Below are 22,885 nucleotides of genomic sequence, written 5' to 3'. Positions count from 1 at the left end.
CAGCCTTATTATTGTGAAATGTCTTTTTCAAGTGAATTCAGCTATACTGACAAAGTGTTTTAGCTGTATGCTTCTATTCAAATTATCCACAGGAAATAATTAACGTTGCTCACTGTTATCTTTCAGAGTTAACAACTTATTCATTGAAAAGGGGGAATTTGCCTCTCTTAGATCTATTCTTGTGGCTAATCTATTTGCAGGGGTAGGAAGATGGAACTGCAATGGTGTGGAAACAGAGGCTAGAAAATTATTCTGCAGAAACACTGAAATCTCAAAGAATCCATAAAGAAACCCTCGGGCTATGTCTACGCTTGAGACTTTATAGTGGCACAGCTTTACCGCTGCAGCTGTACCACTGTAAGGTCTCCCTTGTAGTTGCTCTATGCCAATGGCACAATTAATCCACCTCCAATGAGCGGCAGTAGCTGTCGGCAGGAAACACTGTCCACATCAGTGCTTCTGTTAGTGAAACTTATGTTGGTTGAGGGGTGGTTGTTTTTTTATACACTCAGAAGTGCTAGTGTAGACATAGCCCGAATCTGTGCTATAGTGGAAGATTATTCTGATGCATATTTCCAGTGACCCTACTCATGTGTCTTCCTTGAAGTTGCTTGTGATGGCTCCTGTTTTCATTGAAATTAGGGCTGAAGAAAGATGGTGTAGAATATTGGGCTCTAGCAACAAAGCAGCATACACAGTTCAGGAGTTTCTTTCCTTTTCTTACTTTCCCTGCCTATTTTCCCTTGCTTTCTGGCACTCTCATTTGTGGTTAATAAGCACTCCCTTGTCAAAGGGCCACCAGACTCTACATAAAGGCAACAGCTGGGAGATTCCACAGGGAGAAATGTGTACTCAGAGAGGTCTCTAACCTGCCTCCAGGGCTTTGTCACTGATCCAAGGGACCCATTCACATGACTGTGACAGCCTGTAGGGTCATAGAGTCTGGTCTGAGGGCCTTTTATATTCACAGCTTGTTGGGGGTTCTGGAGCCTGACCAGGGGTCTTTTAAAATCCATGACCTATTTAGCATAATGTTCAAACCTTCCCCTAAACTAAGCCTGCAATATCAAATCTGTCACATTATCAGGCCGCCAAATGAGATCATGGGGCCCCTTCACTCATTGCTTGTCAGTCTGGGTTAGGGGAAGGCTTGAGAATGGAAGTTTAAGGGCTTGACTACATGGGGAAATTAGTGTTAAATAGTTAGGATGTGAATTTAAAGCACAATAGATATTGCACACTAGCTCTCCATGAGGACAATCTGATTCCACACTAAAACTGCCTTTTTGTGATTTAGATTAATCCATGAAGTGTGGAATCAGTGTGTCCACACAGTGAGTTAATACAGGATAGCTACTTAGTAAAAGCTATTCTGTATTATCTATTCTGGGCTTTTCCCCTGTGTGGACAAACCATAAGAAAACCATAAAGTTCAGTCACTTGCCATCCCAGATGATGTGGGAAAAGGTTTTATGGCATTTAGTTTTCTTTACTATTTTTAATTTTCTTTTGTCAAAGTTCATATTGGAGCCATGTTTACTATACCTTTAAAATGGCAGACACTGCACACAGAAGGCAGGGATTTAGCAAAGCATGCTGGGAATGTTGTTATATCTCCCATCATGCTATGTGACTTCTTCACAGCCAGATTATGTACCGATATTAGTCTGGAATTTTGTTTTTAATTTCTCTTCCCCTCCCCTTAGCAATGTTTGCACCTTAAATGGAAGTCTGATTTTCTTTCCTTGGCTTTCTGCTAGATTTTAGCCCTGCTGTCTGGCAGGGAGAACTGATGGACACTCTAGAGGCCAGTTGTTCTTCCTCTGAAATGGGGCATCAAATCAGTGTGAAGAGAAAGAAGATGGGAATTCCTGCATTCTGGGATCTTTAAACCTCACTAAATTCTGATCTATCATGTGGCTCTAAAATGCATTCAGCTACTCTGGCTGCTGAGAGTTTCCTCTACAGTCAGCATTCTAGCTGCATTCCCTAACATGGCTCCTTTCGGAGGAGAGTGGGACTTGAATAACTGTGAACTCCTTCACAGCCAGAGCTACTGCATAAGCTCCTGCAGCACCCTCTTCTGGAGAGGCTGTGGTAATTATGGGAACTCTAGCCAGAGCCCCAATCTCTCTTTCTCTGCAAGCACTTCTGCAGATAGCTGCATTAAGTTAACACCATCAGAGCAAGGAGGGTCTTCACTGAAGATAAGAAACCAAAAGGAGAAATAAGTCACACAAATCCCTCCACAAACAGAGGATTTGAAGATGCCAAAATGCAATGATTTGTTGAGTGGACTGCAGGGAGGGAAGAAAGATGCTTTATTGGGATGGAGGGAGGTCAGTGTATCAAGGTTTGTTTACTCAAGTCTTACATCTTCAGATGTAATGTTTCTCGTGCTGGGGGCCCAGCAGGATCCTGAGCTCGGAATCTAAATAATCATTGTGGAATTTCCTTGTAGGGATGTAAAGTACAGACCAATGTAAGCCTGAACCCTCCCACTTCCTGGGTAACCTCCACTCAGCTTTAGCTGATATTTTCATGGATAATGAAGAGAATTAATAGTCTTGTACTGTGTAGAGGCTCTGCTAGTTCTCCCTCTCACTCTCTCGTGTTCTTGTGCTATCATTCAGCTATTTTCCTAACTCTGTGCCTCCTGATACATTTTTTTTCTTGGCTTTGTGCTCTTACTCCTCCCTTTCTAGTTATTGTTCCACTTCCGGTTCTTACACTGCTCCCCTCTTGATAGCATTCTGATGAAAGTGTTAACATATCATTTTTAAAAAGGCTTCATTGAACACACAAAATAGAACCACTTTTTTCACCTTGAATTTCAGATGATGAACAATTTATTTCTAAGAGATCTGTTCATGAACAACCTGGATCTTATCTCTGGTCTGACCAAAGAAAATGGCTATTCCAAACTTCTTCGTATTAAAATTAGTTTTTTAAAATGAAGTTTTAATGAATACTCTGGTACAGGCAATCGTATGTTTCACCTTAATTGCAAACCACTGATCTAATCTGACTTGCACTTAAAAATCCTGGGGCCATTCACTTAACAGGTGCTCCCATATGGGGTTGAAAATGAAAGCTTGCCTCCTGCCTGTTTGCAGCAGCCAAATGGAAAAATGACTGACTTGCCCACATGCTGTGCTGTATCTAGCCAGCTTTGCAGCTTTCCCAATTGAGGGAGCAAGATACTGGACCAGACCTCTTTAAATTCTCCTTCTTGAGTAAAAATTAATCTGGGGGTGGGGAAAGGATAGTTTTGGGGACTGACAAAGGAGCCTTTAATCTCTAGACCAGATTCAAATCCTGCCCAGATAGGTAGTAAATAGAAGCTGTTACCATTTTATGGCTGTTTGGCTTTCAGTTTAGTTTAAATCCCTTCCCAAGTGACATAAACTAAGCCAAATAAACCACCATTCTACCAGAATAAGAATGTCCCCAAAGGGAGTTATAGTGATATAACTAGAGGTTTAAATTCACTCCTTAGCTTATACTAAAGAACTTTGCTATGTAGACAAGACCTAAAACTCTGTCTGGCACCTGGCTGCTGAACTTCAAAGGAAACCCCAGTGTGCCTCCTCAGTCTCTCTTGGTATTCTTATGGATCCCATTACTGCACTATCTGAAAAATCAAATTGACAATCTTTCTCTTCTTCGTAATTTTCAGGAGAAATAGGTTGATTAGTTAGTCAGGTGTGCATGTAAGACATGACAGAGGAAAAGCTCAATGCAAGAGATGAGTTTTGCATTTAGTTCTGAATGCAGTGTGGCCTGTGCTCATTTTTATCTCCTGAAAGGGTGAGTTCTGTAGTCTAGCCAGCTCCTGTGCAAGTTCTGTCTCCCACACTGAAGTCTCACATTGTTGATGGACACTTGAATTGTTCCAGTGGAATCCAGCTGCTGCTGAAGGTCAAGGTAGTGGAGGGAGAGTCCTGGCCACACCATTTGCCAGGCTTTTATGAATCTTGAGATTTTTTTCTAATCACTCAGCTGCAAACAACCTGCTGTGTCTGAGGCACATCACTGGAGCTATATGGGAGTCAGACTGACCGGACTTACTTAGGTCTCAAACTGGGGAAAGCATTTTCAAGGGTGGAATGGGAATGGAAATTCAGAGAGCCTACATCTTCAGCAATAGCCATGCAAAAAATAAAAGCTGTGTCTCTGCTATGCCAGCCCTTTAGCTAGGGTAGTATGCAAAAGTGCTGATCTCACCTAGTCCACATCTAGCGCATGCTGCACCAGGCAAAGCTGTCCACTGTCCACTTCTGGCTTTAGGACTTTTGGATATTGCAGGGAAAACTGTACACCGGGTTAGAGCAGGGGTCTGAAGATCAAGATTCTTGGTCCTAGTCCTTTATCTACCAAAGATTATCCATGGTCACATAGATAAGATACTGATTACTGAGCTTTCTCTGCCTCAGTTTCTCTATCTCTAAGACATAATACTGTAGATCTGGTTATTTTTGCTACATTCGTTCTGTGCCTCTTTGACCTTTGCAGTTATATATGTGGTGAAAAAAAACATGAGAACTACCACCAGGAAGTCAGAGAATTAAATTGGGGGAAAGAGGAATGTAAATTACTGTTATGCAGCTGGTATTTAAAAGCAACTTAAGTCAGACCACTGAACTAGATTCTTGATTACATTAATGAAACTTGGTCTTTCTTGACAGGCTATAAAGTAAACTGGTCCAAGAACAAGGTCATTTCTGATTATCCACTTCTGCCTTGGGTTACCAACCCTCCAGGACTGTCCTGGAGTCTCCAGGAATTACAGATTAATCTTTAATTACAGATTATGTCCTGTGATGAAACCACCTGGAATATGTCCAACCAAAATTGGCAACCTACTTCTGCCCCATTACCATCCTAACATGGTTCATTAAAGGCATGATCTAAGTAAGCATAAAGATGAACAAAACTGGGAAATGCCTGGTCAAGGATTGCAACTGGGATACCTTTCACACATGGGGCCATGAGATTCAAATCTAACTGACAAGAATCTGTACCATGACCATCCAGAGGCTTGGGGATAGAGTGCAAAGCCAGGGTTGGCTAGAGCAGAGTTTCAGAGAAGGCCTATGTTAAGCACACGAAAAACCTTGGGAGTTTCAGATTTAATTTCACAGGATTCTTGTGAAATGAAAAGATGATAAAATCCACCCACATCATTTAGTCTCTGGCCATATTCACCTTATGTGGATTAAATCCAGGATCCCCCAAAACAGAACTTTCTGTAAATGCACAAACAATACACACAGGGAAGCTCTTCTGTCTCTAATTCTCCCTGTCCTGGGTGCTTCAGTACAACTTCTCTCTTTTGGAATAAGACAAGTCTAAGGCATGGGCTATGCTTACGTTAGAGACTCTACAGTGTCACAGCTGTAGTAAATCCACCTCTCAGAGGCAGTAACTAGGTCAAAGAATTCTTCCGTCAACCTAGTGCTATCTACCCGGGGTCGGCTTAACTACACTTCTGAGCAATGTAGTTGGATGAACCTAACTTTCAGGTGTACACCAGCTCCCAGGCTCTAACTAAGTTCCATTGCATCTGATTACCTCAGCTTAGAAAGGTCCTTATTTCCCACACACCTGTCTGTCTCGGCAGGGCCTCCCACTAGAGTCATGAGTGGGATAGTGTGAATCATGCCTGTGGGGATTCTCTCGAGAGGGCACTAAAAATCTGTGCACCCTGTCACAGATGGTCTCTGTGATCTCAGTTCTGTCCAGGGCAAAGTCAAACATGTATCCACATTAAAACACATCTGGTTGGCACTGGGTGGGGCAGTGTCAGCAGAGGCAAAGAACTGGATGGGAAAGTAAATTCTCCTTTTAGCCCAATAGGGGCTCCCTCTAGGACAAGGAAGAAGGACAGGGAAGTGTTGGGAATCTTGAGTTGCTGCTGTACTTGTTCTGTGAGTAAATAGGAGCCTTCACTCTCCAGGGCTGTTTGTTCAGCCCAAAGTTGACTTTAAAACAAAGTGTATAATAAGAATTGGCTTGGAAAACATGCTAATGTCCATCTCAAACCCAATAACTGAAAAAGGAAAATGAAACCTTTATAAATGTAGGTAAACTACACTCCCCTTTTGCAGGTAGAAACATTCCAAATGTGGTGCTGCAGTGTGACTCCCTCTTCACAACTCTCCAACAGAGAGTCTGACTGACATTACTCCAAATAACACAGGATCCCCTTGGATGCTCATTTCTGTGGGAAACTAAAAGACCTCTGAGACCAGCAATCACCATCTTACTAACTACTGGTGGGATAGGACTTCCTAATCTAGCATCCTATTAATTCACCTATAATAAAGTCATAGAATTTAAGGCTAGAAGGGACCACCAGATCATTTAGTTTGATCTCCTGTGTATCACAGGCTCACCTAGCACCTGAAAACTAAACCCAGCAACCAAAATAAGACCAAAGTATTGCAGCCCACAGGAGACTAAATGATTATAGATTAAGAGGGACTGAGGTACACCACTGCCTGAGGCCCTCACCAAAGCAAGGAATCAATTACAATTTCAATGGGGGCACTCATGACTGCTCTGGCAGGAAAAAACCCAATCCCTCCCTCAGTGATGCTACTCAACTTGAGGTGACTACAAACAGCTCAATTTACTGGCCTGTCTAGATCTGTTTTCCTAACAAGACAACAGCAAACCTATTCAATTTTATCCAGCTGGTTTTAGTGTCCCTGTTTCCCATGCACAATCTCACAGAGCCTTGGCATATCCCCCAAAGTGAAAAGAATATCCTGGAATTGGCTGAATGTTTGTCTAGTATATTTCATGGAGCATGAGAGAGAGAGCGCGAGGGCTCTGTTCATCTATTGTGAGGGTGAGGTACATTCTCCTGGAGGGCCGGGGAGAGAGGGGTCTAGTGCTGTCCCTCTACTTGTGGGGAGGGAACCTTGGTGTACATCCTTTTAATTGGAGAGAGTGCCCTCATACATTCACTAGGGTGGGACAAGGAGATTCCCACTGCACGCTCAGCAGCCAGAGAGGATCTGAAAAATGGATTTTCCTGTTGTGAAATCTGAGGTGTAATCGGAGAGCCTGCAGCTGGCAGTTCTGTGGGCCACAGCCCGTGGACTACTTGTTCTAATATTAGAATGGCATGTTCACTGCTTCCTGTGGACTGAAGGACAAACTACTCACAGAAGCACATAGTCTATTTACAATGTGTTTATCAGCTAAAGGGAAACTGCCTGGGGACATCCAGCTTTTGCTGTGCACTTGAGGCTTTGACAAAATCTGAGGGAGAAACGGAGCCAAGTTTTCACGCCTTAGCTCAGGCATATAGTGCCAACAAGCAAAAAGAAGCTGCTGTGTCCTCCCAGGTGAAATCTGGGGCAAGGCTCAGGGCTGGAGAAGGAGCACACTGTCCTGTTCAGATGAATCAGAGGGTACAAGTGAGAACAGCCATGTCCTGTCAGGAAAAAATGATGTATAAAAGAGTGGTTGCTCGTTAGACTTACAGTCAGAAGAATGGACTGAATGCCCACAAGTCCTAAAGTAGTTCATAAAGCACTTTACAAACATTAAAGCCTTGCAACCCTCTGTGAGGCAGGTCAGTTTTATCTCCATGTTACTGATGAGAAAAAGTAGGGTGGTCATTAACCACACTGAGCTGCACCTCAAAGTTTCAGGCAAGAACTTGATCCAAAACTGAAGTGAGACTCAGGCTAATTCTCAGTATAACCCCACCGATTCACTTTCTCTCTAGGAAATAGCTATCTAAGGACCATTTAAGTTTCCACTGCTCTTTCTTTCAGCATGCCCAGCTGTATTACAAAGGCCAAAGTCCCATCTTTGGGCTGCCTTGGCATACTGAGAGCACCCTCTGCCTACTAGCTAAGCCAAAGGCGCAGTTCCACTGTCTTAACCCACAATTCCTTCCAAATGGAGTCAAGCGAGAAGGGAAGAATCTTGTAGGTTCCTGCTGTTGTGGAAAATGTGTGTTGGCCTAGAATCAGCTTCTGGTGGGACTTTTCAGACTAAGCAATAGAAGTGTGGGGAAGAAAGTGGTACAGGTCAAACACTAACACTGGTGCTGCAGGGATGCAGAAGTATGAAGTTCTCTAATGAGAGGGCTGCAGCCTGGAAAACTTAATGTTGTCTGGATTTTATGAGGTTCTGAAGAAAAGGCTCAAGATAAGCTAGTCAGTTCAGTATTCACAATTTCCCCAATTTGTTTTTTTGTATGGATGCTAACCAATGGCGCTCAGCAGGTTTGGTTTCCATGGACACCTTATTTCAAGGCTTTTCACCTATGTCACAATAAAAATAACAAAGAAGACAACAATATATGAGGTGACGTGGGCCATCAAGTTGTGGCAGAGGGAACATTGCCTGGGGTGGGTAGAATAACAGAATGGGTGGGAGCATCTTTACCTAAGCTCCTACGGCCTGATATCTCTTTGCAGAGGTGAAATACTGGGAAAGGATAGAGAGTAACACCCAGTCACACTTACCCATTCCTCAAGCAGAACAGAGGCTTTGTGAGGGAGGGCTTCTCAAAGCCCAGGCTCCTTGCAGAAGAGTCATTGGAAAGGGAAGGCCTCTCACAACCAGATTTCCCCATCACCGTTGCACCACAGAAAAGTCATTGGAGAAGATGTCTGCTATCAGCAAGTTCTACTCGCTGCTGGAGACAGATGGTGACAGGGATGATGTGGGTAGAAATATCTCATTTAATTTCTTTCCACTGAAGTGGAGAACTGGAGACAGGGTCTTTGGTTAGAGATGAAAGGTTCTCTGTTACACTATCAAATCCCTGAACCATTCAGACCTTACTAATAACGTTGGATACTTAAGATACTAATCAATCCTATTTTCAGGGATGGTTTCTTCCCAGACCAGGTACCTGACATCTGGCAGCAGTGCTCTGAGCCTTCAGTTACTCTTGAACTCAGTAATAAATAACCTGTCTGCATCTCAACCTTCCAACTTTCCATATCTGTGAGACATGGGCACATATTATCTTGTTTCTGATTTGTCAGGGCAGACCAGCAGAGACCAAGCCAGAGGTGGAGAAGTCAGCATCCTTATCTGTGGCTCAGCTGGCAGGAAAGTTCAAGGAGCAAGCAGCCACCATTTCTGGAAAAGAGGTAAGGAACAATTCAGCCACAGATAACAAAAGTGGGAAATGGGAGACTCATCCCTGGCCAATGAAGGTGGGGAGACTGGGTGATCCAAGCATTAAAATAATGGCTTGATTTTGGATAGCAACTTTTATCCTGAATGATCCCACAGTGCTTCACAAACCGTGGTATAACACACAACAATCTCATGCACAGTATACTCTATACATTCCTAATTTACATGTAGACATTCTTGCATACCTATTCCAGCTGCCCACTAAAAGTTTGTTGTTAGCCAGTGGCAGGATGTTTGTGCTTTGGGGACACTGAAAAGCCTGCTAAGACATCCTTGAGTTCCCCAGTGGTAGTTGGCATCAAAGCAAGGTGCACATGTACAGCTCAGCACTGGGCCTTTTTGGCTACTGATTAATTAGAAAGCACCCAACTAGTTTTTCTTAATCAAATGTTTGATATTTATGAAACAGAAATGAGACTCCAAATAGTGAGAGGCTGAACAGCAAACTAAGCAGCTTAGAAGCCAGTATGCATCTCACTAGCAGCTCTCCAGCAATAATAATAACCATCATTAACAGGGCCAGCTCTAGCCATTTCGCCACCCCAAGCACGGCGGCACGCTGGGGGGGGTGCTCTGCCGCTCGCTGGTCCCGCGGCTCCAGTGGACCTCCCGCAGGCTTCCCTGCAGGGGTTCTGCCCCCTGCAGCTCCGGTGGACCTCCTGCAGGCATGCCTGTGGATGCTCCACTGGAGCCGCGGGACCAGCGGACCCTCCGCAGGCACGCCTGCGGGAGGTCCATTGGAGCCGCCTGCCGCCCTCCCGGCAACTGGCAGAGCGCCCCCCGCAGCGTGCCGCCCCAAGCACGCGCTTGGCGCGCTGTGGCCTGGAGCCGGCCCTGATCATTAATAATGGTGATAGTATCTTAGCAATCTTCTGTAAAGCTCTGATCAGCTGTCCAAGGCTCAGAAATAGTGAACAAGTTTTGTCCCTCTTTATTTGATCCTAAGCACCTCTATCCAGTCACAGCACAGCAGACATATAAACTCCAATTTAGCCTGTGTGTATAGACACTGAGACCTAATTAACCCAGTAACTGTTGGATAAAAACAAACAAAACTATTATATGCAAGGCATGCATCTCACAAACGTCTCCAGTGAGGACCACACATATGCTATTAGGATTCCCCTCCTCCCCTAAAAGCAAGAAGTTGACATTCAGTGGGATTTAAACAAATGAAGATAGTCTTCTGTTTGGCTGCAGATAGTTGATCCAGCTATCACAAAGATTATGCAGTTTTAATATCATTTACGTGGGTTACAGTATGGCTGAACTCAGGAGAAACAAATAGGCCCCATTAGAGTTCAAGCAATGGTTTATTGATGGGTTAGACAGCATAGATTGGCACTGCATGAAAACTGGTGCAGTCTTGCAGGTCATTGAAATATCACATTGGACAGGATTCATGTCCTGCTAGGAGCTGGACTGACTCAATGTAATTGAGGACACTGGACATTTGACTAGCCCCAATGTGCTGTCATTTATCACCAGAAAGCATCTCAGGCCTGGTCTACAGTACGTGTTTAAACCGATTTTAGCAGCGTTAAACCGATTTAATGCTGTACCCGTCCACACGACGAGGCCCTTTATATCGATATAAAGGGCTCTTTAAATCGGTTTCTGTACTTCTCCCCAATGAGAGAGAGAAATACGGGTTATGTATGGCCGCAAATGAAGCGATATTGGCCTCCGGGCGGTATCCACCACAATGCACCCACTGTGACTACTGGACAGCAATTGAACTCAGATGCAGTGGCGCAGGTAAACAGGGAAAAGCCCCGTGAACTTTTGAATTTCATTTCCTGTTTTTGCCCCACCGAGTGGAGTGCTCTGATCAGCATGGGTGGCGATGCCGTCACAAATCCAAAAAGCCGCTCATCATGGACCGTATGGGAGATACTGGATCTGATCGCTGTATCGGGAGGACAAATCTTTCTAATTCAGAGCCTCTGTTACAGAAGAATACGAAATACCAAAGCGATTTGAAAAAAAATTCCAGGCTACACACAGTGCTGCGTGACAAGCGTAATGGAAAGCCAAAGAATCAAATGGACGCTATGGAGGGAGGGAGGGGGTACTGAGGACTCCAGCTATCCACAGTCCACAGCAGTCTCTGAAAAATATTTGCATTCTTGCTGAGCTCCCACAATGCCTGTAAGTTCAAACACATTGTCAGCGTGGTTCAGGGTATAAGCTCGACAATTACTCCCTCCCCCAAATAGACGTGAAAGAAAGGGGGAAAGAAATCGTTTCTTGACTCTTTCAATGTCACCTGTGTTCTCCTAATGCTGCTGGTAGACAACGATGCTGCGAGCAGTGATAGAGCAGTATCCACTCCTCTCCTCTCCCTGTGGAAGCAGATGGGGGACGTGAGTAGGAGTCTGCTAGGGGGTCCGTCCTTGTCGACCAGGCCCGTGAGTGGCGTCCTGGCTGGCTTCAGGTGAGGCTGGCCGGGGGCACCTGGGTAAAAATAGGAATGATTCCCGGTCATTCCCAGTAGATGGTACAGAACGGCTGGTAACCGTCTCTCATCATAGCAACTGGGGCTAGAGCTCCATCAGCCCCTCCCTTTCATGTGTAAAGAAAAGATTCTGTACTGCCTGGACTATCATAGCACGGGAGGCTGCCTCCCCTCCTCATTTTATCTCACTAACAAGTCACTGTTTCTTATTCTGCATTTTTTTATAACTTCATGACACAAATGGGGGGACACTGCCACGGTAGCCCAGCGAAGGTTGGGGAGGAGGAAGCAACGGGTGGGTTGTTGCAGGGGCACCCCCGTGAATGGCATGCAGCTCATCATTCTGCGGGATCTGACACGGAGCAGCTGTTGCTCTCTGATACACTGGTTCTCTAGTACACTTGCCCATATTCCTAGGCAGGACTGACTCTATTTTTAGAAACCATAAAGGAGGGATTGACTTGAGGAGTTATTCCCAGTTTTGCCTTTGCGCCCCCGGCCCGAATCTCAGCCAAAGGGAGCACCCATGATAGCAAACAGACAGTACAGAAGGACAGATAACTGTCATCTCATTGCCAATTTACGCCTGGCAGCAGACAGGTACAGAACGGACTGATAATCCGTCTCTGCTATCATTGCAAAAGCAAATGAATGCTGCTGGTGTAGCGCTGGAGTATCGCCTCTGTCCGCGGCATCCAGTACAAGACGGTGATCGATGTAAAAAAAAAAAAACATCGCTGTTATGCGGGATGATATTCGTCTCTCATGGTTGCCGTGCTATGGCGTCTGCCAGGGCAATCCAGGGGAAAAGGGCGCGAAATGATTGTCTGCCGTTGCTTTCCCGGAAGAAGGAATGATGGACAACATTTACCCAGAACCACCCGCGACTATGATTTTTGCCCCATCAGCCACTGGGCTCTCAACCCAGAATTCTAAGGGGTGGGGGAGACTGCGGGAACTATGGGATAGCTACGGAATAGCTACCCACAGTGCAATGCTCCGGAAATCGACGCTAGGCTCGGACCATGGCCGCACACCGCCGAATTAATGTGCTTAGTGTGGCCACGTGCACTCGACTTTATACAATCTGTTTTATAAAACCAGTTTATGTAAAATCGGAATAATCCCATAGTGTAGATGTACCCTCAGTCAGAGCAGCCTTGTCTTTCCTTCCTCTTCTACAAGGCATAGAGCAGATTAAGGTAGAATAACTGAATCCTTGTTATCCAGGCCTGCTTCACTGAGGCTTAGATGCACCAATGAATCAGTGAGAAACAGAGTCTGCTGGGGAGCAGGAAGGAAAAACCTCTCTTGGTAAGGGGGACTGGAAGAGAAGTCTAGGAAACCTGGTTAGAGGTGGTAGAAAGAACTTAAGCAGCAAAGGTTGCCCAAAACTAAGATGAGTCTAGGCCCCAAATGGCTTTAATCCTCTGAGGAAGCAGGGAAAGTCAAAGGACTCATGGCTGCTGATCCACTTTCTGTGACAGAGAGAGTCCCCTACTACCATCACAAACACACGTTAAAAACAAAAATCATTTCAGCGTATTACAATCCTGGGGGGGTGATGTAATAATCATGGTTGCCTGACCTCACTATTTCTGTGGTCATCCTGATGTCAACATCGTGAGCTATGTCCTGCAAACTTAGCATATATAGGACATTAATGGGTGCTCACAAAATGTCACTGCCTTGCAATGTGGTATCATAATGTTGTGATATGATGATATTTCAACAGAATAGGATGATACTGCATGCCAGAATTGTGATGTGTAAGGACGATATTACGTTGTTATGGGAGGACACGGTCACAACTTGATTACATTGCTTCACATAATTATATTGCATTGCAATCTGCTGACACATCACCAGTTAACAGTGTAAACCTCATAAAGCCATGGTGCCCGAGTTTGTCGCACCAGACAAATTCTCTACAGTGGCCAACTCTTCAAAGATGAAGTTGCCACAATCTGATGTTTGTAACTTCCCAGATCCCTGGACATTAAGTGGGTAAAAATTATGACAAAAGTCACCAAATATTGCATCACAGAGCACACTGGGTCAGGGCACCACCGCGGCAGCCGGCAGCTCAGGGTGTCCCCTGGGTCAGGGGCGGAGGGGGCGGCAGGCAGCTCCCGTGGAGCTGCCGCAGTGGTGCCTGCGGGCGGTCCGCTGGTCCGCGGCTCAGATGGAACTGCCGCAGTCGTACCTGCAGACGGTCGGCTGCTCACGCAGCTCCAGTGGACCGCCCGCAGGCACACCGGACCCTCCGCGGGCACCATTGCGGCAGCTCCACCAGAGCCGCAGGACCAGCGCGCGGGGCGGCGAAATTGCCGTCCGCCTAGGGCACTCAAAACCCTAGCGCCGGTCCTGCCCCTACCCTCCACATTCAAGTGACTTGTAACCCAACCCCAGTCAAAATCTATCACTTGGGCAACACAGCTCTGTTTGCTGGATACCTAGACAGATTAGGTGTAAATGTAAATAGAATCTGGTCCTGAAGCCTTTCCCCACAACCCTCAGCTCATCATTAGTTGTCAGGGAGAGCTCATTTAGACTTTGCTTACAAATCATCATTTGAAATTATTAGATTGGCCAACATCACCGAAATGACTGCACTGACATTGTCTTAAAAAACAACAGCTGTATAAGGAAGCTAGTCTATGTTCATACCTTTCAAATCTATTATACTTTCAGTTACACATATTTTATCATACACTGTATATGCTTTTAATGTGCGTATTAATGTTTCAATTTCAATTCAAATTTCCAAAAAGTCACTAAATTGGCATGTTTCAGAGTAGCAGCCGTGTTAGTCTGTATCCGCAAAAAGAACAGGAGTACTTGTGGCACCTTAGAGACTAACACATGTATTTGAGCATAAGCTTTTGTGGGTTCACTTAATCGGATGCATAGAATGGAATTTTTAGTGAGGAGATATATATACATACAGAGAACGTGAAAAGGTGGGAGTTGCTCAACCAACTCTAAGAGGCTAATTAAGATACGCTGTTGTCAGCAGGAGAAAAAAACTTTTGTAGTGATAATCAAGATAGCCCATTTAAGACAGTTTGACAAGAAGGTGTGAGGATACTTAACATGGGGAAATAGATTCAATGTGTGTAATGGCTCAGCCATTTCCAGTGTCTATTTAAGCCTAAATAGATTGTATCCAGTTTGCATATTAATTCAGGTTCAGCAGTTTCTAGTTGGAGTCTGTTTCTGAAGCTTTTCTGTTGCAAAATTGCCATCTTTAAATCTGTTACTGAATGGCCGGAGAGGTTGAAGTGTTCTCCTACTGGTTTTTGAATGTTATGATTCCTGATGTCAGATTTGTGTCCATTTATTCTTTTGCATAGAGACTGGCCAGTTTGGCCAATGTACATGGCAGAGGGGCATTGCTGGCTCATGAGGCATATATCACATTGATAGATGTGCAGGTGACGAGCCCTAGATGGCGTGGTTTGATGTGATTAGGTCTATTATGATGTCACTTGAATAATATTGGACAGAGTTGGCATCGGGCTTTGTTGTAAGATAGTTCTGGGTTAGTGTTTTTGTTCTGTGGTGTGTGGTGCTGGTGTGATTTGCTTCAGTTGGGGGGCTATCTGTATGCTGTCTGTAAGAAGATAGGCTTGTCTCCCAAGATCTGGGAGAGTGAGGGATCATCTTTCAAGATAGGTTCTAGATCTTTGATGATGCGCTGGAGAGGTTTTAGTTGGGGGCTGAAGGTAACGGCTAGTGCATTCTGTATTTTCTGTGTGGCTGTCTTTGTAGGTGACTTCTGGCTCTGTCAATCTGTTTTTTCACTTCAGCAGGTGGGTATTGTATTTTAAGAATGCTTGATAGAAGATCTTGTAGGTGCTTGTCTCTGTCTGAGGATTGGGAGCAAATGCAGTTCTTATCTTAGAGCTTGCTGTAGACAATGGATCGTGTGATGTGTCCTGGATGGAAGCTGGAGGCATGTAGGTAAGTGTAGCAGTCATAGGTTCCAGTATAGGGTGGTGTTTATGTGACCATTGCTTATTACCACAGTTAGTGTCAAGGAAATGGACCGCTTGTGTGGATTGGTCTAGGCCAGAGGTAGGCAACCTATGGCACAGGTGCCGAAGGTGGCACGTGAGCTGATTTTCAGTGGCACTCATACTGCCCAGTCCTGGCCACCAGGCAAGGGGCTCTTTGCATTTTAATTTAATTTTAAATGAAGCTTCTTAAGCATTTTTAAAACCTTATTACTTTACATATAACAATGTTTGTTATATATTAAAGATAATAGAAAGAGACCTTCCTAAAATGTTGAAAATTTATTACTGGCATGCAAACCTTAAATTAGAGTGAATAAATGAACGATTCGCACATACACTTCTGAAAGGTTGCCGGACCCCTGGTCTAGCTGGGTGATGATGAGATGCGAAATTGTTGAAAGATCATGGTGGAACTTCCTCAAGGCTTCTTTCCAGATGGTCCACATGAATGAAGATCCATCAATGTAGCGCAAGTAGGGTGTTAGGATTGACAGCTTAGAAAGCGTTGTTCTAAAATCAGCCATAAATGGCTGGCGTACTATTGGGGCAACGGGTACCCATAGCAGTGCACTGACGTGAAGGTATATATTGTCCCAATGTGAAAACGTTGTGGGTGAGGACAAAGTCGCAAGTTCAGCCACCAGGTTTGGCGTGTAACTAGTTCACAAAACTAGGGGTGGCGGGCGATGTTGGGGAAATATCAGGGGGGGTTGTAGGTAAATCACTGAATACAGAGGACCTAGACAAAGTAGAGGCTATGGGCCAAAAAATCTGATGAGGTTCAACAAGGCAAGTGCCAGAGTCTTGCATTAGGATGGAAGAATCCCATGCACTGCTCAGACTGGGACCGAGTGGCTAGGCAGCAGTTCTGCAGAAAGGACCTAAGGGGTTAGAGTGGACGAGAAGTGGAGTATGAGGTCAAACATGTCGTGCCTTGTTGCGAAGAAGGTAACGGCATTTTGGGCGTATATGTAGGAGCTATTTGCCCAGCAGTCAAGGACGTTATCATTCCCCTCTATTCGGCATTGGTGAGGCCTCATCTGGAGTACTGTGTCCAGTTTTGGGACCCACACTACAAGAAGGATGTGGAAAAATTGGAAAGAGTCCAGCGGAGAGCAACAAAAATGATTTGGGGGCTGGAGCACATGATTTATGAGAAGAGGCTGAGGGAACTGGGATTATTTAGTCTGCAGAAGGGAAGAATAGGGGGGGGATTTGATAGCTGCTTTCAACTACCTGAAAGGGGATTCCAAAAAAGTTGGATCTAGACTATTCTCAATGGTACCAGATGACAGAACAAGGAGTAATGGTCTCAAGTTGCAGTGGGGGAGGTTTAAGTTAGATATTAGGAAAAACTTTTTCATTCAGAGAGTGGTGAAGCAATGAAATGGGTTACCTAGGAAGGTAGTGGAATCTCCTTCTTTAGAGGTTTTTCAGGTCAGGCTTGACAAAGCCCTGGCTGGGATGATTTAGTTGGGAATTGGTCCTGCTTTGAGCCGGGGTTCGGACTAGATGACCTCCTGAGGTCCCTTCCAACCCTGATATTCTATGCGGCTGCTCTTGGAGACAGCTGCACCCACCCCTGCGTTCTCTTGGACCTCTTACAGACACACAACACTAGAGGCTGCCTTCTGGTGCTTGAATGTAACCTCCTTCCTTTTCTTTTGTCACTCAATGGCTGTCTTTATCTTCAGGTACCAGCCAATAAACCAACCCGGAGGAAACCACCATGCTCCCTTCCCCTACACACCCAAAAGGTGGAGCTGGGCCACAATGGGGAGCAGGTGAGTACCAATGCAATAAGGAAAGAGTTTTCTTTTTGCTGGGTTTTATTCTCTCTGATTCCCTAAAAGGCATGTGAATGTGGGTTTACCAGAGGGATCACCAATAGTGAAACATAAACCATAAGCTCTAAAGCAGAGAACACTTCCACTATCCATCCACAGCAATACCCCACACATACTCTGCTCCTTGCTGTCTCCTTACTATTGCAGACACACGTACGTGTTCCAGTTCTGCTTGTGAGTTTCTCCCTCCGTGGCACCACATCTCCGTAGGATCCACCTGATTCTCCCATACCAGCTCCATCCTCACATCTTAAGCTCTTTAGGGAAGGGACTGTCATATGTTGTTTATACACCAAAATGTAATACAACCTAGTTGTGGCCTTTAGGCTCTACTGCAACATAAATATTAAGTAATAATTTGCTCTTGGAGTCTTCCCTCCTTCTAGATTCACAGGTTGAAAGGGTGAATGAGTGTGTAATTCATCCAGGGCCAAACATTTCTCTTCAGATACGCTAGAGGAATAGTTCATAAAACACTTTACAAACATTAAAGCCTTGCAACCCTCTGAGAGGCAGGTCAGTTTTATCTCCATTTTACTGATGAGGAAACTGTACCACAAAGAGGTTAAATATCTTCCCCAAGGCCATGCAGTGGCACAGCCAAGACTAGCACCCTGAAGGACTGACCCATGTCTTTTGGGACTAACCATTACACAATCCCTAATATGGGTATACTAATCAGAAAGGACAGAATCCGATTTTCTCTCAAAAGAGGGCACACTTTGAGTGGTGGGAGGGGAAAGGGAGGATAACGTAGAGGGCTTGGCTACCTTCTTTTGATAATCTTCCTCAGAGCAGAGTGATATTACTCTGTACAGTGCTCTCCCCTTCCTCAGTCCTGTGTGATCTAATTCCTCTTTATCATAGACTTAATGGCTGGACAGCAGATGAGGTGGGAGTAATTGGAAAGGGAAGAACAGACTCCTTTGTAAAGATCCCTCCATAGGCTTCAGCGACACATTATTCACTTTCCTTCCTCTTCTTCCATCTTTCACTTCTCAGGATCAATCTGGACCGGTTCGGGCTTCAGAACTTTTCCTTTCTTCATCTAGTTTATTTTGGTCTTTTCCTGTTTATTTACAGAAGCCATCTCCAAATGCTTGTCCCCTTCCCAGGGTCAAGGTGAAAAGCTCTCCCCTGATTGAAAAACTGCAGGTAGGTGCTGGATGCTGTCAACATGGCTGTTGTAACTCTCAGGGAATTAAATTGATAAGCCTTTAACATGGCTCCTATATTTGTACCCCTGAGGATATGTCTACACAGCAGCTGAGAAGGTACCAGTGTGGGTAGAAAGACAAGTACTAGCTCTGCTTGAGCTAAAAAGCTAAAAATAGCAGTGTGGCCACAGTGGCACAGGCTGCAGCTTGAGCTAGCCACCGAATATGCACCCAGGGGATTGGGTGGGATAGTATTTGGGCAGCTAGCCCAAGCCACCTCCCATGCCAGCGTGACCATGCTGCTATTTTTAGTCACTAGGTCAAGCAGAGCTGCCTACCCAAAGCACCCTCCCAGCTGAAGTGCAGACATACCCTAAAAGCTTCTCACTTTTATTTTATATTTCCCAAGGAACTCAACAGCTTATCCAGCATTTACTGTTCCTTGTATCTCTCAGTGGCTGGTTCATGCCAGCTAGGACAACTAACAATATGTGAGTCTCTTCACATAGTACCCTGCTAATGCCAGTTGGCACTCCTGGTATTGTGAGCTTCCTCCTAGCAGTGCTGAAATAATAGCAGCCTGGTCATAGCAGTGTCGTGCTCAACTCAAGGACACTCAACTGTCTGAACTTAATAGCACTGTTCAATGGGATTCCAGAAGTGGGAACCCCATCACAAAGCATACCCAGTTATTTCAATGGTATTCTCTTGTTAAATTTAGTGATCATTTGAAGGGCCTGAGAGTGCCCACAGCTGCAAACTTCAGGTACTATCTGGACAAACACAGAATGATTTAAAGTTCCTTGTTATTATTGACTGCTCTGTTCACAGCCTCTCCTGTCCAAAACTATGGGAGACATATTCACTTGGCTGGGACACTGGAAAATCTCTAATATTTCATATGACACAAGAATGGTCCTGAGATCCAGCTGTTCGGGAAGGGCAATTGTCCATCCAGAACTTCTCCACATGGGATTGTTTGTTGACAATATCACCAGGAGAAACACAAAACCAGGAGCTCTCTCTCCTCAGCTGAGAGGCTATCATGTGTGTTAAGGGCAAGGGCTCCCCCATGTGGTCCACTTCACCTCTGACGGGGAATTTGGGTGCCAGGTAGAATAACACCAAAAATCATTATATTAAATCCGAGGGGAGGTTTACTATAATAATTTTTTTTTGCAGGCCAATCTGGCATTTGCTCCAGCTGCTCTGGTGCCAGGAACATCTCCAAAAAGCCCAGGTCTGAAAGTCATACCATCTCCCTTTAGCACTCCCCCTTCAACTCCCAGCAGCCCAGGCATCCAGTCCCGTTCCAGTGAATCGGATGAGACACCAGTCAGTTTTGATCAACCACCAGAGGGCACTCACCTTAAGTTTTATAACAAGGTACAGTGTCTTCTAGGACTTCTCCAACACAGGAAGCCAAAGCCAGTTTACTGCTTTGAGTGGAACTGCAACTGTAGGTCTTACCTTCCAATTCAGTCTTCACAGGGTATGTTTGCAGCCAAATTAGGAGATTGCTGCATCTGTTTTGAAATTCACTCTCACTGTGATCCATTGGACTCCCTCTTTTGCCTGCCTGCAAATAGAGTTCCATAGTCCATCAGATTCCAGCTGGCATCAGGTGATGAAGTGGCATGACTCACCTGCTTCAACTCAACATGAGCTGGACTGATCACAGCTTTTCAAACAACATGATGTCAAAATTAATGACCAACACTTAGTAGTGCAGTGGGTTAGTGTATTAATACTGCAGCTTGCAAGTCAAATAAACCTTGAAACTGTGCAGTGTGTTCCATGCCCACTCCTTTAACACAGAAGCATAGCCCATGAAAGACCAATCATACAACACTTAACCTAGATCTGAGCAGGACAGGCTGTATTGAATCCTGGGAACTGTAGTCTCTGTAAACCACAACTCTGTATTAAAGAAGGCGGCAACTGGTAACTTCTCCAGTTTATGCAATTTATGTGCAGTTCTTAGTTTGCAGGCTAGCTCCCAATACAGCCTTCAACTGGAGAAGTTGGGAGGCCCAAGACATAGAGTAGCAGAGGCTTCTGCAGATTAGGACTCAGATGAATAGGCAACAACGGGGAGAGAATCTGGACTGCTTGATTTCACCATTGGTTCTCAGATTACTGAGAAGTGAAACTCCTTTATCCTTTCCCATCACCCCAGTGCCAAAAATAAAATGGCAGAGGTTTCCAAAGTAATTCCTCGCTCATAAGTAACTATATATCGAGTCTTGTGACCTTGTAGTCAAAGTTAGTGTTTTCAGATTTGATGATGTAAATACGAGAAAGAGACACAGTTTAAACTGGGGTAATGATCTCTCACTACTTATTGAGGGAGGCAAAGTGTCAATGAGAAGGAGAACCGGTGTCTTGAGTCACCAGCTGAGCATCCAAGTCATTCACCCTAGCTTTCTGGTGTGGTTTATTTAAATTCTTCAATCTCAACTTTACCTGTTCTCAGGTGCGGACACGGGGGTCACTGAAGCGCAGACCCCCCTCCAGGAAATTCCGAAAGTCTCAGTCCGACTCCGGAGATGGTGAAGATTTAAGGGCGACTGGATCATCTCAAGAAAATGGGGCCAAGGAAGAGGATGGTGATGAGGTATTCATGCCTAAGAGTCAGAAAGAGGAGTCGCAGTCACCTGTGTGTGGAACAGGCAGTAAACTGATCCAGAAACAGATAGGATCCAATGAAAAGCCACCCTCAGGGAGAGGGTCCAGCAGGACAGAAAACAAAGAGGAGAGAGAAAAAGAAACTGAGGCAATGAAACCATGCAAGAGCCGCACAGGAGATAAAGAGAAGCCGTGCGAGAGCACTCCAGGGGAGGAAGAGAGGAAGTCATCCCAGAGCACCCCAGAGGAGAAGCCATGCCCAAGTACCATGGGAGATAAAGATAAGAAGCTGTGCCAGAACACCCCAGGGGATAAGGAAGGGAACACCCTGGGGGAAAGGGAGGATGGCAATGGCTCTGAACAGGAAAAAAGGAACAAAGAAAATGAAGAGGTGAAGAAGGAAGAAAACAGTGAGGGCAAAGACACACAGGAAACATCAGACACCCAGGAAAAGTCCCTGGAGATGGGGATGCCACAGCCGGCAGCAGACACAGGAACTGCCAGTGAGCATCATAGTGTGATGCCGATGCAAGAACCTAGCACAGAGTAAGTGTGATGCAGAGATGAGATAGGCCAATATGGTAATTGCTCATAAAAGACCAGAGGCTCTCGCAAGTGTTTTGCCTTAAAAATAAAAAGGCATTTCCCTCTGATGCTTGTTAAATCCCAGTACAAATCAATATCAGAGCATCTAATACAGACAATTAAAAGGCTTGGCTCCCCAGGCTGGCATGACAGTGAAAGGGATGTAGGTGAAAGAAGAGAAAGAAATGCTGACCCTTGACACTTTGCTCAGCTGCCCAGTATTTTGAAAGTACATATGGCATAAAGCATTTTTCACCCTGAGACCATTAGATTAAACTGTCTGATTAAAAGGGACATTTCCAAACCTCTTGTTAGCACTGTCAGCCCTAACTGTGGTGCACACATACCAATTTCGTGGTCACCCACTGAACCACACAAACTAGTTACTTCTAATTCAGAAAACAGAGGCCTCTACCACTTGAGGTAGAGGAGAATTTCTACTAGCTATATTAGGGCTTACACTCATTGTACCTGGCCTTTAACCACTGGTGGCCAACATAATCCCGCACACCTAAACAGGCTCCATTCCATCCAACAGGGCAGTGGTGCCACCTGCACACTAGCTATTACAGAGCAGAGTTACATTCATGAAAAGTCACTCCAGCAACATGGGACCCTCTGCATTCCCCCTTAAGTTTCCATCTGTCCTGTTTTTTTTTTACTGAACTATCTGAGTTTGGAGGGCTCAAATCTGTGTCTTGAAGGGCATGTTATAGGGAGAAAAGATCCAAAATGAATTTGCATAGGAAAGTTAAAAACTGAAAAAAATTGATTCCCTGTCTTCAATCCAAGTACTGACCCAGCTTAGCGGGTGAGAACAAAGGAAATCAGTCTGGAATGGTCTGGCTTCAGCTGTCCTTCAAATTTATAGCAGAAAAACCATAACCCAATTATAAAAGTTGGCCAAAAAGACACCCAGATTCCAGACTTTCCTAGACACTCCTATCAAAATAAAATTGTAACATATGTTTATTTTTATAACTTTCCTTTCTCTCTTCTATCATTCGTTCT

The 22,885-nt window shown here is 44.9% G+C and overlaps 1 protein-coding gene across 2 annotated transcripts in view; it reads left to right on the top strand.

Moving 5' to 3' along the window:
* RCSD1 (RCSD domain containing 1) overlaps positions 1–22,885 on the top strand; it is a 368,022-nt gene that overhangs the window by 343,941 nt on the left and 1,196 nt on the right. For both annotated transcript variants that reach the window (XM_075073011.1, XM_032777422.2), the window contains 5 exons: positions 9,021–9,128; positions 17,352–17,441; positions 18,588–18,659; positions 19,844–20,047; positions 21,138–21,835. In XM_075073011.1, coding sequence (XP_074929112.1) covers positions 9,021–9,128; positions 17,352–17,441; positions 18,588–18,659; positions 19,844–20,047; positions 21,138–21,835 — 1,172 coding nt within the window. The remainder of the gene's footprint in view (positions 1–9,020; positions 9,129–17,351; positions 17,442–18,587; positions 18,660–19,843; positions 20,048–21,137; positions 21,836–22,885) is intronic.

This window comes from Chelonoidis abingdonii, chromosome 1 (assembly GCF_003597395.2).
Source record: "Chelonoidis abingdonii isolate Lonesome George chromosome 1, CheloAbing_2.0, whole genome shotgun sequence".
Lineage (NCBI taxonomy): Eukaryota > Metazoa > Chordata > Testudines > Testudinidae > Chelonoidis > Chelonoidis abingdonii.
The sequence above is the reverse complement of the archived record's forward strand: the minus strand, read 5'-3'. Positions and strand labels throughout refer to the sequence as shown.